Source organism: Pelecanus crispus, chromosome 2 (genome assembly GCF_030463565.1).
Source record: "Pelecanus crispus isolate bPelCri1 chromosome 2, bPelCri1.pri, whole genome shotgun sequence".
NCBI lineage: Eukaryota > Metazoa > Chordata > Aves > Pelecaniformes > Pelecanidae > Pelecanus > Pelecanus crispus.
Genome location: NC_134644.1, coordinates 153,035,722 through 153,055,097, shown reverse-complemented (window position 1 = coordinate 153,055,097; position 19,376 = coordinate 153,035,722). Strand labels below are relative to the sequence as shown.

The window sequence follows — 19,376 nt, the reverse complement described above, 5'->3', positions numbered from 1 at the left end:
CTTTTCCCCTTCTCTTCTCTTCTTCTCTCTTCTCTTCTCTTCTCTTCTCTTCTCTTCTCTTCTCTTCTCTTCTCTTCTCTTCTCTTCTCTTCTCTTCTCTTCTCTTCTCTTCTCTTCTCTTCTCTTCTCTTCTCTTCTCTTCTCTTCTCTTCCCTTCCCTTCCCTTCCCTTCCCTTCCCTTCCCTTCCCTTCCCTTCCCTTCCCTTCCCTCTTCTCTCTTCTCTTCTCTTCTCTTCTCTTCTCTTCTCTTCTCTTCTCTTCTCTTCTCTTCTCTCTCTTCTCTTCTCTTCTCTTCTCTTCTCTTCTCTTCTCTTCTCTTCTCTTCTCTTCTCTTCTCTTCTCTTCTCTTCTCTTCTCTCTTCTCTTCTCTCTTCTCTTCTCTTCTCTCTTCTCTTCTCTTCTCTTCTCTTCTCTTCTCTTCTCTTCTCTTCTCTTCTCTTCTCTTCTCTTCTCTTCTCTTCTCTTCTCTTCTCTTCTCTCTTTCTTCTCTCTTTCTTCTCTTCTCTCTTTCTTCTTTGTTTCTCTACTCTTTACAGTGTGCTTATCACCATAATATCACAGTGCCTTTTGCAAGTGCATAAATTAATGTGATTAGGACCTTTTCTTGTCTGATTCAGAGGCAAGAACAATACTATTATTATCATCATCACTATCACCATAATTATTACCCAGTTTACTTTTTATTGCTATGCATTTGTGGGAACAAAGATAGAGTTGAAGAATTGCACTTTATGTTTGGGGTGGAAGAAAGTTTGTGATAGCTTTTAGTTTCAGAAGAAATCCATTCAAGTACATGACAGAGGAAGGAAGAGTTCTCTTAGATTTGAGAACTCCAGCCATATGCACATATAAAATGCAGCTTGTATAAAAAATTACATTGGAACATTAATTCTGCCATGTGTGATGGTGCAAGAAGGTTTCAGATTCAAGTCTTTCGAAGATGACTTTCCCACCATACATGCAGTAGATATCTTGGTTTGGTCAACTAAATAAGAATCAGCATAATTCATAATTGGGTTCCTGAGGCTTGCACACATAGATAAATCATAACAAAATTCAAAACTAAAAAGCAAGCTAAGTCTAATATTGTGCCAGAACACTTCTTTTCTAATACATGTGCATTCTAACACAATTGTTTACAAAAGCAGATCTATTTTGGCTATTCTAAAACAGAACTATGTAATCTAAATGATCTCTACATACTAAAAATTTCACACCAAAGTGAAAAAAAATAAGGTACATCAAGCACACACGCATTACAAAAGCATGAAATGTCTTTTTATAGTCTCATGCTTTCATGTGGTTTTTCAAACCCTGACAAACCTGGCTCAGAATGGTGTTTCTTTTTCGGCAATGGTTTGTCATCAGTTATTGTACCATTCACCTTTTTCTGCTGGTCCTCCCATGTAACTTCTAGCATAAACCAAAAAAAAAATCAGACATATTATGTAACTTACATTATAAGACACCTTCTATCATTTGGGACAACTTGATCTAAACAAATGTACTATCATTAACATGGCAAAAGTTTAGATTAATTCTTTAGTTTAGAGGCCTCTGGTGAAGAGAATTAGTAAACATCTCAAACATGGAACAGAACATACTATACAAAAGTTAGAGACTATGTAATTTGTCAAATATTCTGCTCTCTGTGATGTTTAACACTTGGAATAAATTCCAGGAGGTTATTTACACAATAATTTCTTCCATTTTTAAAAATAAGTACTCTATGTTCTATAGTTTCGTACAGTATCTTTGTGTTTCTGTGAATTAAAAAAGAAGTTAAAAATATTTTGGTAAAAAAGTCTTTGCAAAGGTATCATTCAAAAAAACCAAACAAACAAACCAGAACTGAACCAGCAATCATGTGTTTACTTTAAATTGACAAAGTATTGTTAACAATGAATCATTAAGCCAAAGCTAGGCTGGATTTACTTTTTAAACCTGGGATTTGATTTAAATTCAGTTTTTATTTTAGGCAGGTTAAATTACTTAATAAAACCTCTCTTGCTAATTATGGATCCTGTACCCTCAAATTGGCATTTCTGACCTAACCACTCAGAAAAAGAGCTATTAATAGGAGCACATACACTCTCCTCCAGACAGAGACTCCATTCTCTAGACTTGCAAGACATGAGTCTTTCTGAGGTTTTCAGATATTTTTGGTCTACACTTTAATTCTCCATCTTCTGACAATTAAACGGTTTGGTTAGCATAATACTGTAGTTTTTAAACCTTTCAGTATCTCATGCCAAGATCTAATCTAAACCAATTAACCGGACAGATTCAATACCCTAAACTCCATTTTTGTTTTGCGCTGTTAAGAATCTGCTTATTTTGCCGATACCATAAAGCGCAAAGTTCCTCACAGCCATTGCACACAGATATAACCACTTTTATGGTCAGAGAAATAGCCAGCGATGGAGAAGAATATGATACATATGGAATACATTTTCAGTCTTATAAATTCAAAATAAATTGACATAAATTGATATTAGCCTATGACCTTTTTTTTTCTTTTTAAATGAGACTGGTGGATATCTGGCTTTCAGAATGTTAACACGTAAAAATGTTATCTGTAGGCATTCTGCAGCCTTCTTATCTGTGGCTGTTGTTCTATGACAGGCTGCTGTCCTATAAAAGGTGGCTTTGATTTTTGAAAATTATGGAGTTGTAGCCTTCAAGTAATACATGGATAAAATTGTCAATATAATGATTTCATGACACCACAGATATGCATGCTGAAACAGAAACTGTCATCTTTGAAGTACCATGTGTAGTAAGTACTAAATAAGAAATTTCAAAATGAGCATTCTGTTTCCAAACTGTGGAAATAAAATCTTATTAAGTTTCTTCCTAACAAAAATGTTGTTCTTTCTTTTTCTTTATGAAAATACACAATTAGCGAGAAAATATTTACTGATGCCATCTATGTTTCCTTTTTCTTGGATAAGTCCAGAAGTGTCTTAACTAACACACAAAAAAAATTCAATTACCTTAGTAAAACTATCTTTGAATTTAAGGAATAGTCACTGCTAGGAAAAAACAACATCAGACAATAGTTTAGGTCAAATAGTGGAGATACTTAGAATAAGATAAAAAGTAGGCAGACAGTAAGCTCAAACACAGGATTTTGTTAGGATATATAACGAATACTCTAAATACTTAAGAATATCAGGAAGCCCAGAGTGATTTTCAAGCTAGCTTTATGGCAGTTTTAGAAGACAGGACCTTCTCACTCAGAGTTCTTTCTCAGAACGCCTGATTCAGTTCTGAACCTAAAAACTGTAGTTTGCTCTGTCACCAAAATCACTTATCATACCACCGTTCCGTACCAAAAGAAAAGCTTTCCTAAGCCTTGCCAATTTGTTGAGAGCGAAGTATATAGAAAGTAGTGAACCCACTTGGGAGCACTCTAGTAGTGCTTCTATAATAACACTTGAATCGACCAGCATGATGAAATAAATATCAAATAAAGATATAACTCTATGAATAAGTATTTTTGCCATGTGTTAACCTTAAAAAAGAAAAAAAAAAAACCACCACCAAAACCCTATTATAAAAAGTAAGACAGGCTATTTTTTTATGTTTATACTAAAAGTGATAGCATGAGCATGTAAACACTTTCAGAAAAGGTTCCAATGACCATACTTCTATAGCTTTACTTATTCTTATGGCATGTCAGCATTAAATTCAAATGGCTGCTTGATTTTTATCAGCAGTTAAAAGTACAACTCTTAGATTGAGGGTATGCAGACTGGAGGTGAAAAGCTTCATTGACTTCTCAAACATTGCAGGAGTTTGGCTATTAATGGTTATTATTTCATCTGAGAAATAAAAATGGATATATTCATTAGATTTACTCCAACATTTAACCTTTTCTTCACCATCTTCTAATTCCATTTCCATCTCCATGTGCTACAAAGCTAAGAAAATATTTTGTTATATGAGAGCTTTCTGTTTGGGAACTAGTAAGAGATGCTGATGAATAGGCAAAATGCTAAATGTCAGTGCTGCCCATATCCTCTCTGGTTAGATAAATACGCATTACAGTCTCTAAAATCTTTTCTCTCCCAAAGCAAAGGGCCACCATCTATCCCCTTGTTGTTTTAACCAAAGTCAGCTTTGGTCAAATTGTAAATATTTGGAAAGAAACCATACAGTTTTCTAATTCATCATTCACCTCTTACCACTCTCACTTCCCATACAAATGAACTTCAATCTGTCTTCTGTTGTGATAATCGGTTTTGACTTATGCATACAGGTGTAAAATTATTGAACATTTACACAAAAAGACCTCATATAGATTATATAAAATATGAGATTGAGTCAGACTATTTAAGTTATTTAAGGATTTGACAGGTGCACTGATCCGGATTTTCCCCATCAGTATGAAAGGTACAATCTTTAGATGTGGTTGTTTCATTAGATGCAGTTGTTGCACCTACCCCCCGGGCACTGCCCACCAGACTGAATTATGTAGCTGGGCTCCCCCTGCTGCAAGTCAGGATGACACTTGGACACGTGCCATTCCCTCATGAGAATGATACTCACTTGTGCTGCCTGGGAGAGGGGGGTGGGGCACTCCAGTACATCTAGTGTTAAGTACAACCTCAGCATTTCTTACGTTTTTGTTTAGAATATTCAATATGAAAAATATTAAAATTATGGAAATAATATATGATAAGAATAGTGCATATCTCCAGCTTTTCTGAATTTCTAAACATCCCAACTTAGCACGAGGAATGTTGCAGTTGAACTGGAATGATGCAGCAAACTGCAGAAGTACAAGATGATGCAGCAAAATACCAGATGCTAATGATGAGGAGCTTTTTTATGCAAATACTACCCCCTCCTTTCTTTTCTCCACACTACAGACAGTAATAGCCCTTTTGACAATTACCCTTTGCTTGAAACATTTTTATATACTTTCTCTTTTACTTGAATTTGACTTCTTTTATTAAATCCACTCAGCTTTTATATTCTTTTCAGCACCTAAAATTTCTGTGAACCAATTTTTATCAGTCCATTTCTAGTTTTAGACTTTAATTAGGTTATCATAAAGTCTTCACTTTTTCATTAGGACATACTTAATTTAGTCATCTTTTCCTGCAAATGAAAAATCCTCAGAACATCTTTCTATTTTTAATTTTATAAGATGAATGCTCAGAAAGGAATTATGTTCTTAATAATGTATGGTGACAACTACTGTAAAAATGAGTCAAAAGTGGATTGGGCTAGTGTTTCTAAAACACAAAGCAGCACAATAAAAGGCCATTAGAACTGTGGGATAAACTGCCAAAAGCTGAGCAACTATGTTTTGAACCAGATACTCAAGATCTTTAACTCATGCATTAAGAATACAAGAAGAAAAAGAATTAAGTAAAGACATAGAATAGGTTAAATTCATGTTATACAAGTTTGAATTTACAAAACAAAGTCCCTAAGAAAATTTTAAAAAGCCATCAGTCTCAAGAGTCCACACAGAGAGAAATATTCTCAGCTGTGTCAAACCTCTACTAGGGAAAAGAAAATGGCTTCAAGTCATGGTATACACGAATTGTCCCAGACATACTACATTATATCTGGAATGAATCCAGTCTCACCTTGCACCACAAGCATGCTGCTAATGGCATCAAGGCCAGCTCCAAGTGACATAAAGTCATCAATGAAGGCTTTATGCCAGACTGCTGCTGCTCCTGCATCAGAGAAGCCTTCAGATGCCTGAGTAAAAGAGCACTGATGTTCCCCTACCCTGCTGTAACTGGAACTAGACTCGTCCAATATCTGAATACAAATAACAACACATATAGTCTTTTTCTGGCAAATTTAGAGCAAGACCTCCTGTCTCTCCAGGTAACATTCTACAGCAGATCTGAGGACACCATGTCTTAGCTTCCGCATTTGACACAGTAACAGCTGATCTATATTTTTTCCTCCTTACACTGGAAAAATATTTTAAAGAATGATTCTATACATTAGAGCTCAAGGCATTCATCTGAGATGTGGTCATCTGTGCTTCCTCCAAAGAGTGAAATGAATTTGGGTCTTGCGTCTTAGAGCATTGTCCTAAATGCTAGTAAAGCATGGACAGTATAAAGGCAGGGACAGCACCTCTCCCTTGTGCGTTTTATGAGCCAGACAAACAGTGCACATGCACGCACGCACCCCCCCCCCCCCCCCCCCCCCCCTTCACATGAAAGTAGTTTGCAAATTTGTGCCAAATGAACAAATTAATGCTGGGATATGTTAATAACATTTTAAAATAAATACATTGTTCATTAATGGCTATGTAAACACCATATATTGTGGTTTTAACTAATACAGCATTTCAATAAAAATTCTGACATATCTTAATTATTTATTGTTTTGATTTCATCTTCCTTACTGAACTACACATTCGGCAAAAAAACCCCTAGGCTTCATTCCCTGTGGGAATACATTAAAAGAACTTTAATGGAAGTCATTAGGTAGGCAATAAAAAATATTCCCACATTTCTACATTTAATATTATCATTACTGGTGTAACAAATATGATAGTGCACTGCAGGATATTCCTTTACTCCAAAAATGTTTTCTTCAAATTGACTTCAAGGCTACATTAATTATTTGTAGGTGTAAATCACTTAAAAAGCCTAGTCCAGTAGCAGTCTCTTCTCATCATATTCCCTAGCTGCAAATTCCATCAATTCTGTTCTAAGCTTATTTTTAATATGTTTTACTAGTGGATCCCTCTATATGGGAATAAATTCATTTGAATCTTCTATTGCTTATTTTAAAGAAAAATTGTAGATGTACTCAAGCAAGGTCACAGAGGGTACTTGTTGAAATATTGCTTAGTAAAGTCACAGCCTATCTTTAGCTAAAAATCAAAGTATCATGTTGGTGTTTTTACAAATATGAGTTGTAAAACATGAAGAAACACCAGAAAAACTTAAATGCACAAGATTAGTCAGAAGAAAAAATACAGTCAGTCAATGTTACATTAAATATGTGTATATTAATATTTAGTAAAGTATATTTAAATATCACAAAGTAAATATATTATTTTTAAGCCACTATCAAGGCTTTTTTTTCCAGGACTGCTTGGGGCAGGGGGAGGATTTGTTTGTTTGTTTCATATCTGCTCATATTTTTTTAAATATGGCAGTTTTGCTCCCTCTTCTGGTTATATGCCTGAAACACGTTAGAAATGAATGCAACACAGCTGGCCCGCTGGCCTATTATCAATAGGTGTATTTTGAGTATCTCAGAGGAATAGCTCTGCTGAGTCACATGTTTGGATAAGCACTGTTTATGTTATATTTATGTTGGCAGGACTGATTTAAGGTGGGAGAAAGGGCACAGAGAGCCTATGAGGGAGACGAAGACACCATGTAAAGATATCACTGATGTTTCTGTAGGTTCCTGAAGCACATGTCGTAGGAGACTGGGTATCCAGTATCCTGGATAAGCACTACTACACACTTGTTCTGCTCATATTCCTTTCCCCCAGGATCCACGCCTGGTCTGCTGAGGACCAGACACTGGGCCAGGAGGATTTTTAGTCAGAGCCGTTACGGCTATCCACATACTGCTATGAAAGGTGAACACAAAGAAAGTCAAAAACTCTCCAGAGTCTAATGATTAATGAATTTAAATAAGGCGAATTACAAGTAATGGCTGACATAAATGTGGAGCAAAATGCAAGCTTCTGCTCTGCACGTCTCTCCCACAGTCTCTGCTCAGTTTCCATTTCCCATTCCCTGGGTGTCAGCGAGTGCTCTGTGCAAGCAAGGAAATGTGAACAGACTACAAATCTGTCCTGCAGAATGCAGCATGTAAGGCTGCGCTTGGTATAAAGATTTTTTTTCTACGTTATTTTTATTCTTTACTGAAAAAGGTGCAATCTTACAGCAAGTCTTCAAATATTTTCTATGCAGAAAGGTAACATTATTATATGACCATACATGTCTCTCTCTCTCACACACACATACACACACAAAAAGCTCTGCAAGCAATTACAGGGGTTCCACCCTTTTTAAGTGCAGTTAAGTTTATGGCACAACTCTAAAATGTTAAAAAATTACTGAGTTCAAAAAAATGGTTCTGAAAATAAGCCAGTAGTTTTAAGCACTAATGCCAACCAATAAAGAAAACACAATAAATTGCTTAGAAAAGGATGAAAAATATAGGTTTGTTTCTTCAGAAAGCTCTAGGTTCTTCAGAATGTCTATTACTACTAATTAATAACATATAAGTTTTCTTACTGCTCAAATCTACATGCAAATTTACATGCAAATTTTACATGCATCTTTACATGCAAATGCTGTCCACAGCAAAACACCTGTGCTATTTTTCAGTATTACTTACAAAATGTTAGATTAGCAAGCAGACAGACTATGTCTGACTAGCAGAAAAAATGACATCACATTGTCATGTACCAGTCTTAGAAATGCTACTATATATTGTGATGTAATTTTGAAAGATGCCAACTCGTATTTTGTATAAGTCAGTCAAACCTGAAGCTATTTATGGACAAGTTAATAGTTAGACCCCTTCTCATCTGTCTTATTTCCCTGGTAATTTTAGAGCTATAATTTGTAAAACAGTCACCTATAGCATAAAGAATTTCAGCGGAATGTAGGTTCTTCAGTCTGGAGAACTTGCATCTTATGGATATCTTACTTCTACTGTTTTGTATTGTTGTGGTTTTTTTTTAATCTCACCATTTTCCCAGTGTATAGATTGCAGTTATGTGCCTGCTTACAACTACCACGGTCTCAACAGGTCTATACCTTATTTAAACCTTACTTTGCTTGAACTAGATATTAATTAAAATGTACTGTTACTCCGCGTACTCATAACACATATGAATATGTTAAGTATTCTCACAGCACACATAAAACATATTTTTAGTATCATTTTTCATGCAAAATTCAGAAGCTGACATGGTCTCTTAGCAAAGTCTAGAGTCAGTGGGCCAGGGGAATAGAGAGCACACAAGAGACTCACAGCAGTCATGTTTAGTAGTTCAGGCAAAGTGTAGGCCTCATTTCCAGGAATCCCAAACGGTCTTAGATGGAAGAAGATGCTCAGGTAGCCAGCAGGATGAGAGCTCCCTCTGGCATTACAGCCACATGCTTGTTTTTCAAAAAAGCATATATATACACTATTTGTGCAAGTCAGTTAAGCAGGTCCATCTGTCATCACTTCTTTGACTGGGGTCCCTTTAGTCTGCCTAGGTTGCACTTCAGTCACCTAAATTCTTTAGATTGTGTCTAAACTGTGCAGCAAGCCTGGAATACAGCATACTTCCGATTCTAGTCTTCCAGGCCTCCAGACTGCTCACAGGGTGGTGGGGCTCCCATGCTTGCAGAAAACAGAGTGCACAGAAGGGGGTGGGCTTGGTGACTTGGGCCTTGTCTTGGTACACACCCAGGATGCAAATAAGCCTCCAGACACTTCTCAACCTGGGAGATGAGAACTGGAAAGCATTCCCAACTCCCATAATATAGAACCATAGACTCATAGAATGCTTTGGGTTGGAAGGGACCTTTAGAGGTCACCTAGCCCAACCCCCCTGCAGTGAGCAGGGACAGCTTTAACCAGATCAGGGTGCTCAGAGCCCCGTCCAACCTGACCTGGAATGTTGCCAGGGATGGGGGCTCCACCGCCTCTCTGGGCAACCTGTTCCAGTGCTTCACCACCCTCATTGTAAAAAATCTCTCCCTTATATCCAGTCTAAATCTACCCTCCTTTAGTTTAAAACCATTACTCCTTGTCCTGTCACAACAGGGCTTGCTAAAAAGATTCTCCCCATCCTTCCTGTAGGCCCCCTTTAAGTACTGAAAGGCCACAATAAGGTCTCCCCACAGCCTTCTCTTCTCCAGGCTGAACAACCCCAACTCTCTCAGCCTGGCCTCGTAGGAGAGGTGCTCCAGCCCTCGACAGATATAGAAAAAGCTGTTTCATAATTATGTAAAATATTCTAACAAGTGAGGGAACGGATAAACTGAAAGGCTTAAAATTTTGCTTTGGTAACTATCATCTTTTATGCCTCCTAAATTAAAGGACAGAATTACCTGGAGCCTTTTCTCACAAACTCAGATGATCAAAAGGTATCATACAAAATACATGAAAGAGAAATGCAAAGACCTGAGGGAAAATTGAAAGGGATAGTGGTTTTGGTAATAAATATTTGAAATTGAATATTAGGCACAGACCATTCTTTTGGAGTAAAAGAGGTCTGCAAAAGAAACTTCTAAAACATAAAATGGACACATTAGAGAAATTAATAAATATATGAAAACAAACTATCTTAAATACAGCTTAGTAGTATTTAGTTTATTGTTCAAAGTACATCTTTCAGGCTCTATAATTAAGTATAGAAAATACTGTTTTTGTTGAAGGCGTGGAAGATAAACTGAGAACAAAAACAGCTTTAGCCTGACTTAGTCACTGATTATTGGTTCGTCAACCTCATCAAGTCAGTGGCAAAAGCTTCCAACTTCACCAGAATTGGAATTTGGATGTTAAAAGTATAAGACACTGAACTATCTGGCGATTAGCATGCATTACGGTTACAGCAGCAGACTTCCAGCATTTGAATTCACCCAGGACTATGCTGGTGCAGCCACAAGCGTAAGGGAGGTGACCCGATGCATTGCTCTGCCTGGCTGCCGACACAGTGCCCTCTCTGCAAAGGCACCTCATTCCCTCCGTCTACACTGGATAATAAATGGCATACTAAAAACGGTGTGGTTTTCCCTGCAACACAATGAACTAGCACAGGCAAAACTGAATCCCTGCTCTCCTGATCCCTGTGTTCCCTCTGCTAATTTATTCTATGGAAGAGAAAGCTAGGAATAGCCCGTCATAGTGTAACTGGGGCTATTCCCCATGGGGGCTCCTGGTAGAGGTGGAAGTGTAAGAGTGAATATCCAAATTTTAATAAAGCCCAGAGACTATCTAGATGATATTTCAGAAGTTACTGATGAGACAAAGTCTAAATGGAATATGGTTTTAGAAGTACATGGAAAAATAACAACAGATTTCTTCAAAATTATCAAAGCCATTTAGAAGCATGAACTCGAATAAAACGTCAAAGCAAGCTGTGGTTGTTCATTGCAACTTTCCTATTCTATCTTTAGATAATAAAACTAAATCTCCATGTTAACATTTCACTGCTTTGATTTAAGCTTATTTCTACAGCATTTGAAATAGAAGACAATATCGAACATAATAAGAAAAAGACAATAGAGATGATTGCTAATAACATAAGCCTTTCTCTACCAGTATATGCTAATTAAAATGGTCCAGCTCTCCTGTGACTAGCAAAAATGTGCCAAACTTGTAAAATATATAGCCAAGCAACATAAAAGTATATAGACCTGGTAGAAAGTGGAAGACAACACAGACAATTTTGTAGATGTCTGCAAACTGTACTTGGTCTCTTAGGGAGAGGCAGGCTGGGAATTGCTAAATTAGCAAAAGCACGGAAAATAACCCACTAGTTCTAAATAGGCAACACGATCACATATCTACGTGGTGTAAACTACATCTTCAGGAATACAGTTAGCTGTACACACACAAAAAAAAAAAAAAATTGGAGCTTTTGATTCCAAGATTTTAAAACCACAGTTGAAAGTAATTATTTTAAGTGCAAAAGTAAAACAACACATTAAAATTGAACATACATGAACTTATTAATTTTGAACTAGTAGAACTAAGCAACACACACATGCAGCAAAAAATAAGCAACATTTCTCAAACACCCAGAATTCACTAGCAATATCATCAACTTGCCTTTTCTCCCATTAACAGGTGGGTTTTGATGTTTTTCCTCATAATCTTTATAACATTAAAAACAGACATGATGATTAACAATTGGAACAGCTACTATGATGAACAACATAACTATAGCACACACAAATATTTTGCAAACTATGTTAGCACAATTCCATGCACTATGCTTGAGTTATCACAAAACACAGTGAACAGTACAGTACACACACCAGTGAACAATACACACTTAGAGACAGAACCATAACAAAAGCAAGAACAATGTAAACTGTACTATAATGAAAAATGGGAAGGCAAAGATCTTAAAGGACACTTTGAATGCTTAAGTGAAAACTACAGTTAAAAAAAAAATACTAATCCTGCTTTCCAGCTCCCAAATCTTGAAATTACTCTAGCATCCAGATTTCTGAACAAGTAATGAGCCCTATCACAGCAATTATTCCTGACTTTGTTTTAAGAAGAAAATAGTGATCCATATTTTCTTCTCTTAAATAACAATGGGAGTAGCATCCAGGGCACGGGATTCCAAATAAACTTACGCTTTTAAGCAGGGATGGCATTTTAGTCATACTTATGTTTAGCTAGCAATTTTTCCTGCCAGCTACTGCTAAATGTGTTTCTTGCTCAGCTTGTCATTTTTTTGGGCCACCCTTCTGGAGCTCTTAATTCTCTCCACATAACTGCGGTAATACCCTCAGTGCATTATCACTCTCTGGGCTTCATTCCATGGGCCTTGAGGTATGTACCACACTGCCTACTTTTAGGCAGCTAAGTTTAGCATTGGCCTAGCCCCAAATATTTATAACCAGAAAAGCTTATCTGTGCTGCTCTTCCACATCCACCACAGTTGATGTATTGTCACAGACAATTGTTAACGAGGATAACAGAATGTAACCTGTTAACAGTGCATGTAAGTGCACATTTATGCATTTCATAAAAACACAAAAAAAATTCTTCATTTGAGAAAGAAACTTAAGAGCAGGAAAATGATGGTTGAAAAAATCTTTAGATCTCTGCATGTCTTTGAACCTGTACGGTGTGTGTTTCCTGAAATTAGAAGGTAAAGTTGTATATTTTAATCACATGGTATTTGAGTTGAAAAAATATTTGCATCTGTTTGATTTGACCATCATCTATCAGTTCTCCTCACGCTAACTTCTTTTTTCTACCAACTGAACTGTCTTCCAGGCAGGATGAGGGACATTATACAAAATATTCAAAGTATTTCCATGTAATGCAGTTTCCTACTATTTTTGTTCAGCATCACCAGTCCGCCTACAGAAACTAGGGGAAAAAAGTGTCATGATACAATAATGTTTGCTTCCCTGCTTGTAAAAAGTATCAATGCAAAGTAGAGGGTACCGCATCTAAGGGGCGTCTACCCAGATCTGCTAAGGCTGTAACTTGATCATAGTGACAAGAGTACTTTCATAAAGAGGGATAAAAAAAGTAAAAAAGCTAAATGATGTTTTTGTAGGTTGAACTATTTAACCATTTGCAAACTGACAATCTATGCTGTATTGAATTTGTTTGTCTTGTTCTTATATGAAATGATATAATTATTGCCTGGATTTTGACTTTTAATGTATTTACAAGCTGGCTGGTAAAGCTTCCCTACATGCTCAGAGGAAAACGTTTCTAAAGGAGATAGGCACTTGTGGTCAGACAGACCTGCCTCGACCTCTGATTCCTGAACTCCAGTACGCTTGTTTTCTTCATCTCCTGCTGCATTTGTATAAGCAAGGTATGACGGGGGAAAAAGGTGAGATAAAAACATGCATGCTTTGTTACAAGCCATTCAAATAAAAGATAAACATCAAACAAAAGACATTCACAATAACATAGAAACCCTCAGTCTGTGGCATAGATTATTTTTTGAGTGAATCAAAGATTAAATAAATCCTTGTGTTATTTTTCATTAATACCTCTCATTTACCCCAATGAGATCCTTCTGCAAGTAATGATGGTCATATGCAGCCCTTAATTTCCCTTGTTGCCAATTTCTTATTAAATTATTGAAGCACTGGAAAGCAGAAAATAAGTACTAAAGCAGAGAAAGCAGACATATATTGGTAGACAATTGGTTTAAAAGCATGTTCTGCTTGCTTTTGCTTTAGTTTTTCTAGAAATAAAAGCCCAAGACTCTATTCTCAAAGAGCATATTTAAAATCGTGTATAAATCGTAAGCAAGCGGGCATACTCAATACCTTAATAAGTGCAGAAGAAACAATGCCAATGTTTTTCCAGCTTGGAAAAAAATTCTCAATTTGCCAGATAAAAAGCTTTCTACCTGGATTTCAGAGCAGTTAGAATTCAGAAAGACAGACACTTTTCCATCTGTAACTACAGTTGCCTAGAGCATATCTATATATTAGAGAACACTGACATAGTTGGAAACAATGGTGACAATATGGTTAATGATAAGCAACACCTATTTCTTTTATGTCATTAATAAAGAACCATAACTTTCTTTTGTGACAAAGCTCATCTAATACAAGGGTAACAACAGTAATGATACAGAAGAGTGTTGAGCTGAATAACTGGTGTACCATATGCCTGCTTTAATTTAAATGTCAGTTATTCATGAAACACTGTTTTGATGTAATGCAATATACTGTAGTTTTTCAAGGTTCAAATTTTGACTATTTTTTTGATTTTTTGTGTTCTCTGTTCCCAGGATATTTTCCAGTTCTCTCATTACTTGTATAGGTTTATCTGCAATTAATAGCTCATTGAATTATTTGACTTCAGGTTTAGCAAGCATGTAATAATAATTTTAAAACTACTTGTTCTAACAGGTTATTTTTAATAGGGAGAGAGATTTAGGCTATAATCAAAGCCAATGCAATGGAACTAATCTCTACATAGATTTCTGCTCTATAATTCTGTGATAAAATCATGACATTTAAATTCCAATTGAAATCATGATATTGAAAATTCCAATTAAAATATTCAGCAGGGACACCGTCTATACAGTTAACCTTCCCTCATAGAAAAGAATGTGTAGAAGGTGTGCCAAAGACTTTAAAAGATTTATTCCAGTAGAATTGAACTAAAATGTTTTTGGCATGTTGGTACCCTGAAACATAAATAAACAATGGCCATTACGAGCACAGCTGTATGACTCTTTACTCATTTTTCTTTACGCCCTTTGTAGTCTCAGACCGAGACGGTAAGACCTTCAACTGGTGTAAAGAAAGAGGTGTTTAATTCCTCCTTTTGCCAAACCAAGAGAAAATTATGAACCATTACTTCCCTTGAAAGGTCAAAACCTTTCAAATAAGCACCCTAAGCCCAGTGTTATAGGTAACATTTGTTCAAGTTTTTCTATGGAAATTGTACTAATGCAAATAAAATATTTTAATATTCTTCAGGGGCTGAGGACTCTGCCACCTCTCAGGAGAGTGAACTAAGCATCCACAAGTAAAACCCAAAGGTATATTTTTGCAAATTCCTAGTTGAAATCAAAAACCCAAGGTAGATTCATGCATTACGCTAAGGCAGCCTCGTTACTGATGTTAACCAAGCTATTCTCTTTACTTTTCGGTCAAGTGCATGTAATGCAGGTTACCCCATGCAAACATGAAGGCGTCTAACATACAGTCAGTACCACAGAAATATCCACACAAAAAGGGGGTGGGTGCGAAGATATGTACCTTCATTTTTTAGAGTGCTGTGTTTGACTAAGTCATCAAGTTCCTAGCCAAGCTGAAGGTACTCCAAGTTCCTATCATATATTATATACATGTGATCAATCACCTTTTACAAAACAAACTACCTGCATGTCATCTATTTTTAAAAACCTGTGAAATCACAGCTGATAGAGTATGATAGAATTAAGACCACTGTGAATACAGGTTCTCTGCAATTGCATTATAATAGTTCTCTGTCTCCCATCAAACTATGATAGGGCACTGAAAAACACCCAATAAAACTCCTTATCATTTTGCAAAATTATGTCTCATTTAACAGAGAAATTATGTTCTGAATGAGTCAAAACCCCTTAAAATAAACAGCATGTCTGTCAATAGTAACTGTGTTTTTGTAACCATCAGAGTGTCTCAGTAACTTGCACTCCATACTGCATGAGTTGCAACAACAATACAATTGATGGTATATATATTTTCTTTTTCAAGATTTGAAATTGTATCTGAGAGATATAAAAACTGGAGTTATGGCTGATAGCTATCCCTGATTAAACCTAATAAGCTACCCTGTTAATTCCATTCGTAGATAATTTTATTCTGGAATAAACTCACCCATACCTCAAGTTAAGACGGGACAGTTAATCAACATTAATGTCAGCTTTAACAGCCTCTGAAATACCTTTCCTAAGATGCAAGATTATTATGAGATCATGCAATTAAAGTCTGTACCATAGAGCATAAACAGAAGGGCAACTCCTCACTGAGCTCTACTGTTTGCTAAATTTCTGAGCTCTTCAATTTTATACTTAAAGGTTTTATTACATTTGTTTGGCCTGACATAATTTTCTAGTTTTTATGGTTGGGTGGATAGTTGGGTTTTTTTTGTAGGGAGGAAAGGGCTATGTTTATTTTTAAGAGGAAAAGGAAAAATCTGTATTAGGAAAAAATACTCCCTCTCTGATAACAACAAACTGAAAGGGCTAATACTGAATACTTTCAAGAGCACTTTATGGTGTTCCATTTTAATTAGCAGCAAGCAGTCATTGAGTTCATCCTTCTACTAAGGCGAGTAAGAGCAAAGAAATATATTATATCCACATATAATTGGAAAAAAATCTTGCTAACCCTTAAGAACTATAAATATCCCAGTATTCACTTACTGTCTATAGAGCTAATAATACAGAACATTTAAGAGTACATAAACATTTCACTGCTAAAAACAAGTTCAACGTAATACTATCTTTTTTCTACAAATGTTCATTAGAAACAAAATATCTCTAGCATAATTTAAAAATATACAAGCAAAAGTTTAGCTAAAAAAATAAAAGTCTTCTGGCATTTCCACACTAATAATCCAGTAAAACCTGAAGTGGTCCCAGACTTCTTTTCAGAACTATTTTCCAGCCATCTAACATGAAAATATACTAAACTAACAAAGTCTACAGCAAAACCAAAACTGCCTATATCTTACAGTATATTCTGGCTAGGTAAGATAATGACATGCATTTCAGAGATACCCAGTCTTTCTTCTGAGCAGGTAAATCTGATACTGGCAGCAAGACAGCTGTGGGAAGCTAAGAAATTAGCCAAAATGTCATGACCATAAGAGATTGTAAATGCAAAGTAGCTAATGGTATTTGTATGTTCTCCAACAGACCATGCAGGACACTGAGAAAAAATATAGGTCAATACAGTGCTGTTAGGAATGGTCCTTCATAGCTACTCACAGCTAGATTTCTTAAAAACAAGCTTCTCTGGCTATATGAGAATTTTGAAATAAATTATTCTGGGGAAACCTGTAAGTCCTGGAGCAAAAACCTGAAACCACATAACACAGTTCACTGAACTAAATCTACCCCAAATCAATGTATTTTAATTCTGATCCTATTCTGGAAAGCAGCTACCCAGAGTTTTTTTTCTTTTTCCTGTAGATTCCTTCCCTTCCAGTTCTAGTCACACAGCCATAAGCACACCATATTCCACATTATACTGAGTGCTGCACTATAACAAAAAATCTCCCCAACTGCAAATTACTGCATTATTTCTACCTGAGTCCCTGCATTTCTACTACATTTTAAGAAATGGTATGCAGTTTCAAGCCTGTAACAAATACAGAGTATACAAATGTATACAGACTAAATGAGACTACTGTAGGAGTTACAAACATAGAATTTTGTATGACTGAGATGACTTCCAATTCCTTTTTGTCTATAATGTATCTTTTACTAACTCTTTTCTGCAGTATTATTTTAACTTTATCTGGTCAACAATAAAATCCCTGATTCCAAAATACAGAAAGGTTAACCTTCACAGCATGTTTCCATGCAATATAAAATCCCCTCTCTCATTTAATTCAAGTACATGCTTGTATTTTCTTTATAAGAACAGAAAGGACTACTCTGTGACAATGACATTTTCTGGTATGGTCACACAGCCTTCCCAAGAACAGACACCTGTTTTGATTACCACCAGGGCATATAATAACACATAAAAATCTACTCAAATGTCTATAAAGGTTTCGGGTTTACTTGATGCTTTATTTGTTAAATAATAACATAAACCCCTTCTACTATAGTCAGCCTTTTCGATTCAACTGAATTTCAGTTTTTATCAGTGGTACTTTATTTGCTTAAAATAACTTTTTGTAAAATTCTGTGCTCCACAGTAAAAAACTGCTATTACTCATACTTATGTTCTGTCACAGACAGTAGTTAGGTAATCTGCTGTTCTTGTAGAGTGTTATTCCTTTTAAAGAAAATTATTATTCCCCTTAAAGAAAAGGGTTAGAAAATCTTAAAGAAAGATAGAAAAAGCCTCAAAGTAGAACTATACTGTTATTAGAATATGAGCTCTTAATTCATGACAGAAAATTATATAGAATACAGTGTGAAAGCTGTATCTATGATTATGTTTTTAACTACAGCGTTTACCACCTTTATAAGTTTAAAATTCAACATGAAATGTGTCTAGTTACTGCATCTCGAGTCACTGATGAAGCTCTGATTGTATATTAAAACTCCAATATCTGTGGATTTGGCAATTTTCCATAACACAGATTTTCCAAAAGACTACTTTAGACAGAGGTACAGGAAAAATATTACTCAGTCTTCAGGTAAAATCAAATACAGTTCCTCAAGTCCCAGCAGTACTTACCAGAGCAAACAATTCTAGCACTCCTATAAAAAATAATTATTTTATTGTATTTATTATATTTCTCTCTATAGAACCTATGATGTAAGTAAGACTGCAACACTGTCTAATCAAACACAGTAAAAATATGCAGGGCTTCACAATTGCTGCCCTAAAGAGCTCACAGTCTAAATAGATATACTAAGCAAAGAGAAGGGAAGAGTGGTAAAACATGAAAACATACAGAGCAATGATAGCAGACAGCATGTGATTAGATGTGATTATTTCCTGGCATACCTGGACTGTATTTCATATAAGCATTTCACAGCACATAGACAAAAGAAATGAATATACTAGGGTGATGATCTGAGAAAACAGAGTTTTCTTTTAATGAAGTTTTGTTTCCAAAATGGAAATAAACACTATAAACATTGTAAATACTAAATTAAAAAGTCTGATGAGACAGATACAGTAATACTACATACAGACCCTCAGTGGTATAACCAAGGACTGCAATTGATAACTTGTGGATTGCTATTAAGCAAATTAAATGGTTTTAATGGTATAAAATATAAGGGGATTTAATTTTAAGCAAAAATATTATAGCTTTTTGAAAGATTTTCTTGATTCAAATAATTTTTGTTCCTATATTATTTGAAAATTACATAGTAATTCAGCAACTGTATAACATTATATGATATTTGCAATAAATACGTTGTTCTGATTAAATGCATGGCTAACATTAAACATGCCAAATAGCCTCAAATGCTTAAATTTAAATATGTGCCTGAAGTGCTAATCCTGAAAAGGTACATA

At 35.6% G+C, this 19,376-nt stretch overlaps 1 protein-coding gene across 42 annotated transcripts in view; it reads right to left on the bottom strand.

Moving 5' to 3' along the window:
• RIMS2 (regulating synaptic membrane exocytosis 2) overlaps positions 1-19,376 on the bottom strand; it is a 496,337-nt gene that overhangs the window by 115,009 nt on the left and 361,952 nt on the right. Inside the window, exons 29-31 of one of the 42 annotated variants that reach the window (XM_075728348.1) lie at positions 13,456-13,509; positions 11,788-11,832; positions 1,324-1,413 (exon numbers count right to left, since the gene is read on the bottom strand). The exons of 40 other annotated variants lie outside the window; for them this stretch is intronic. In XM_075728348.1, coding sequence (XP_075584463.1) covers positions 1,324-1,413; positions 11,788-11,832; positions 13,456-13,509 — 189 coding nt within the window. The remainder of the gene's footprint in view (positions 1-1,323; positions 1,414-11,787; positions 11,833-13,455; positions 13,510-19,376) is intronic. One more of the 42 variants, XM_075728349.1, reaches the window with a different exon arrangement.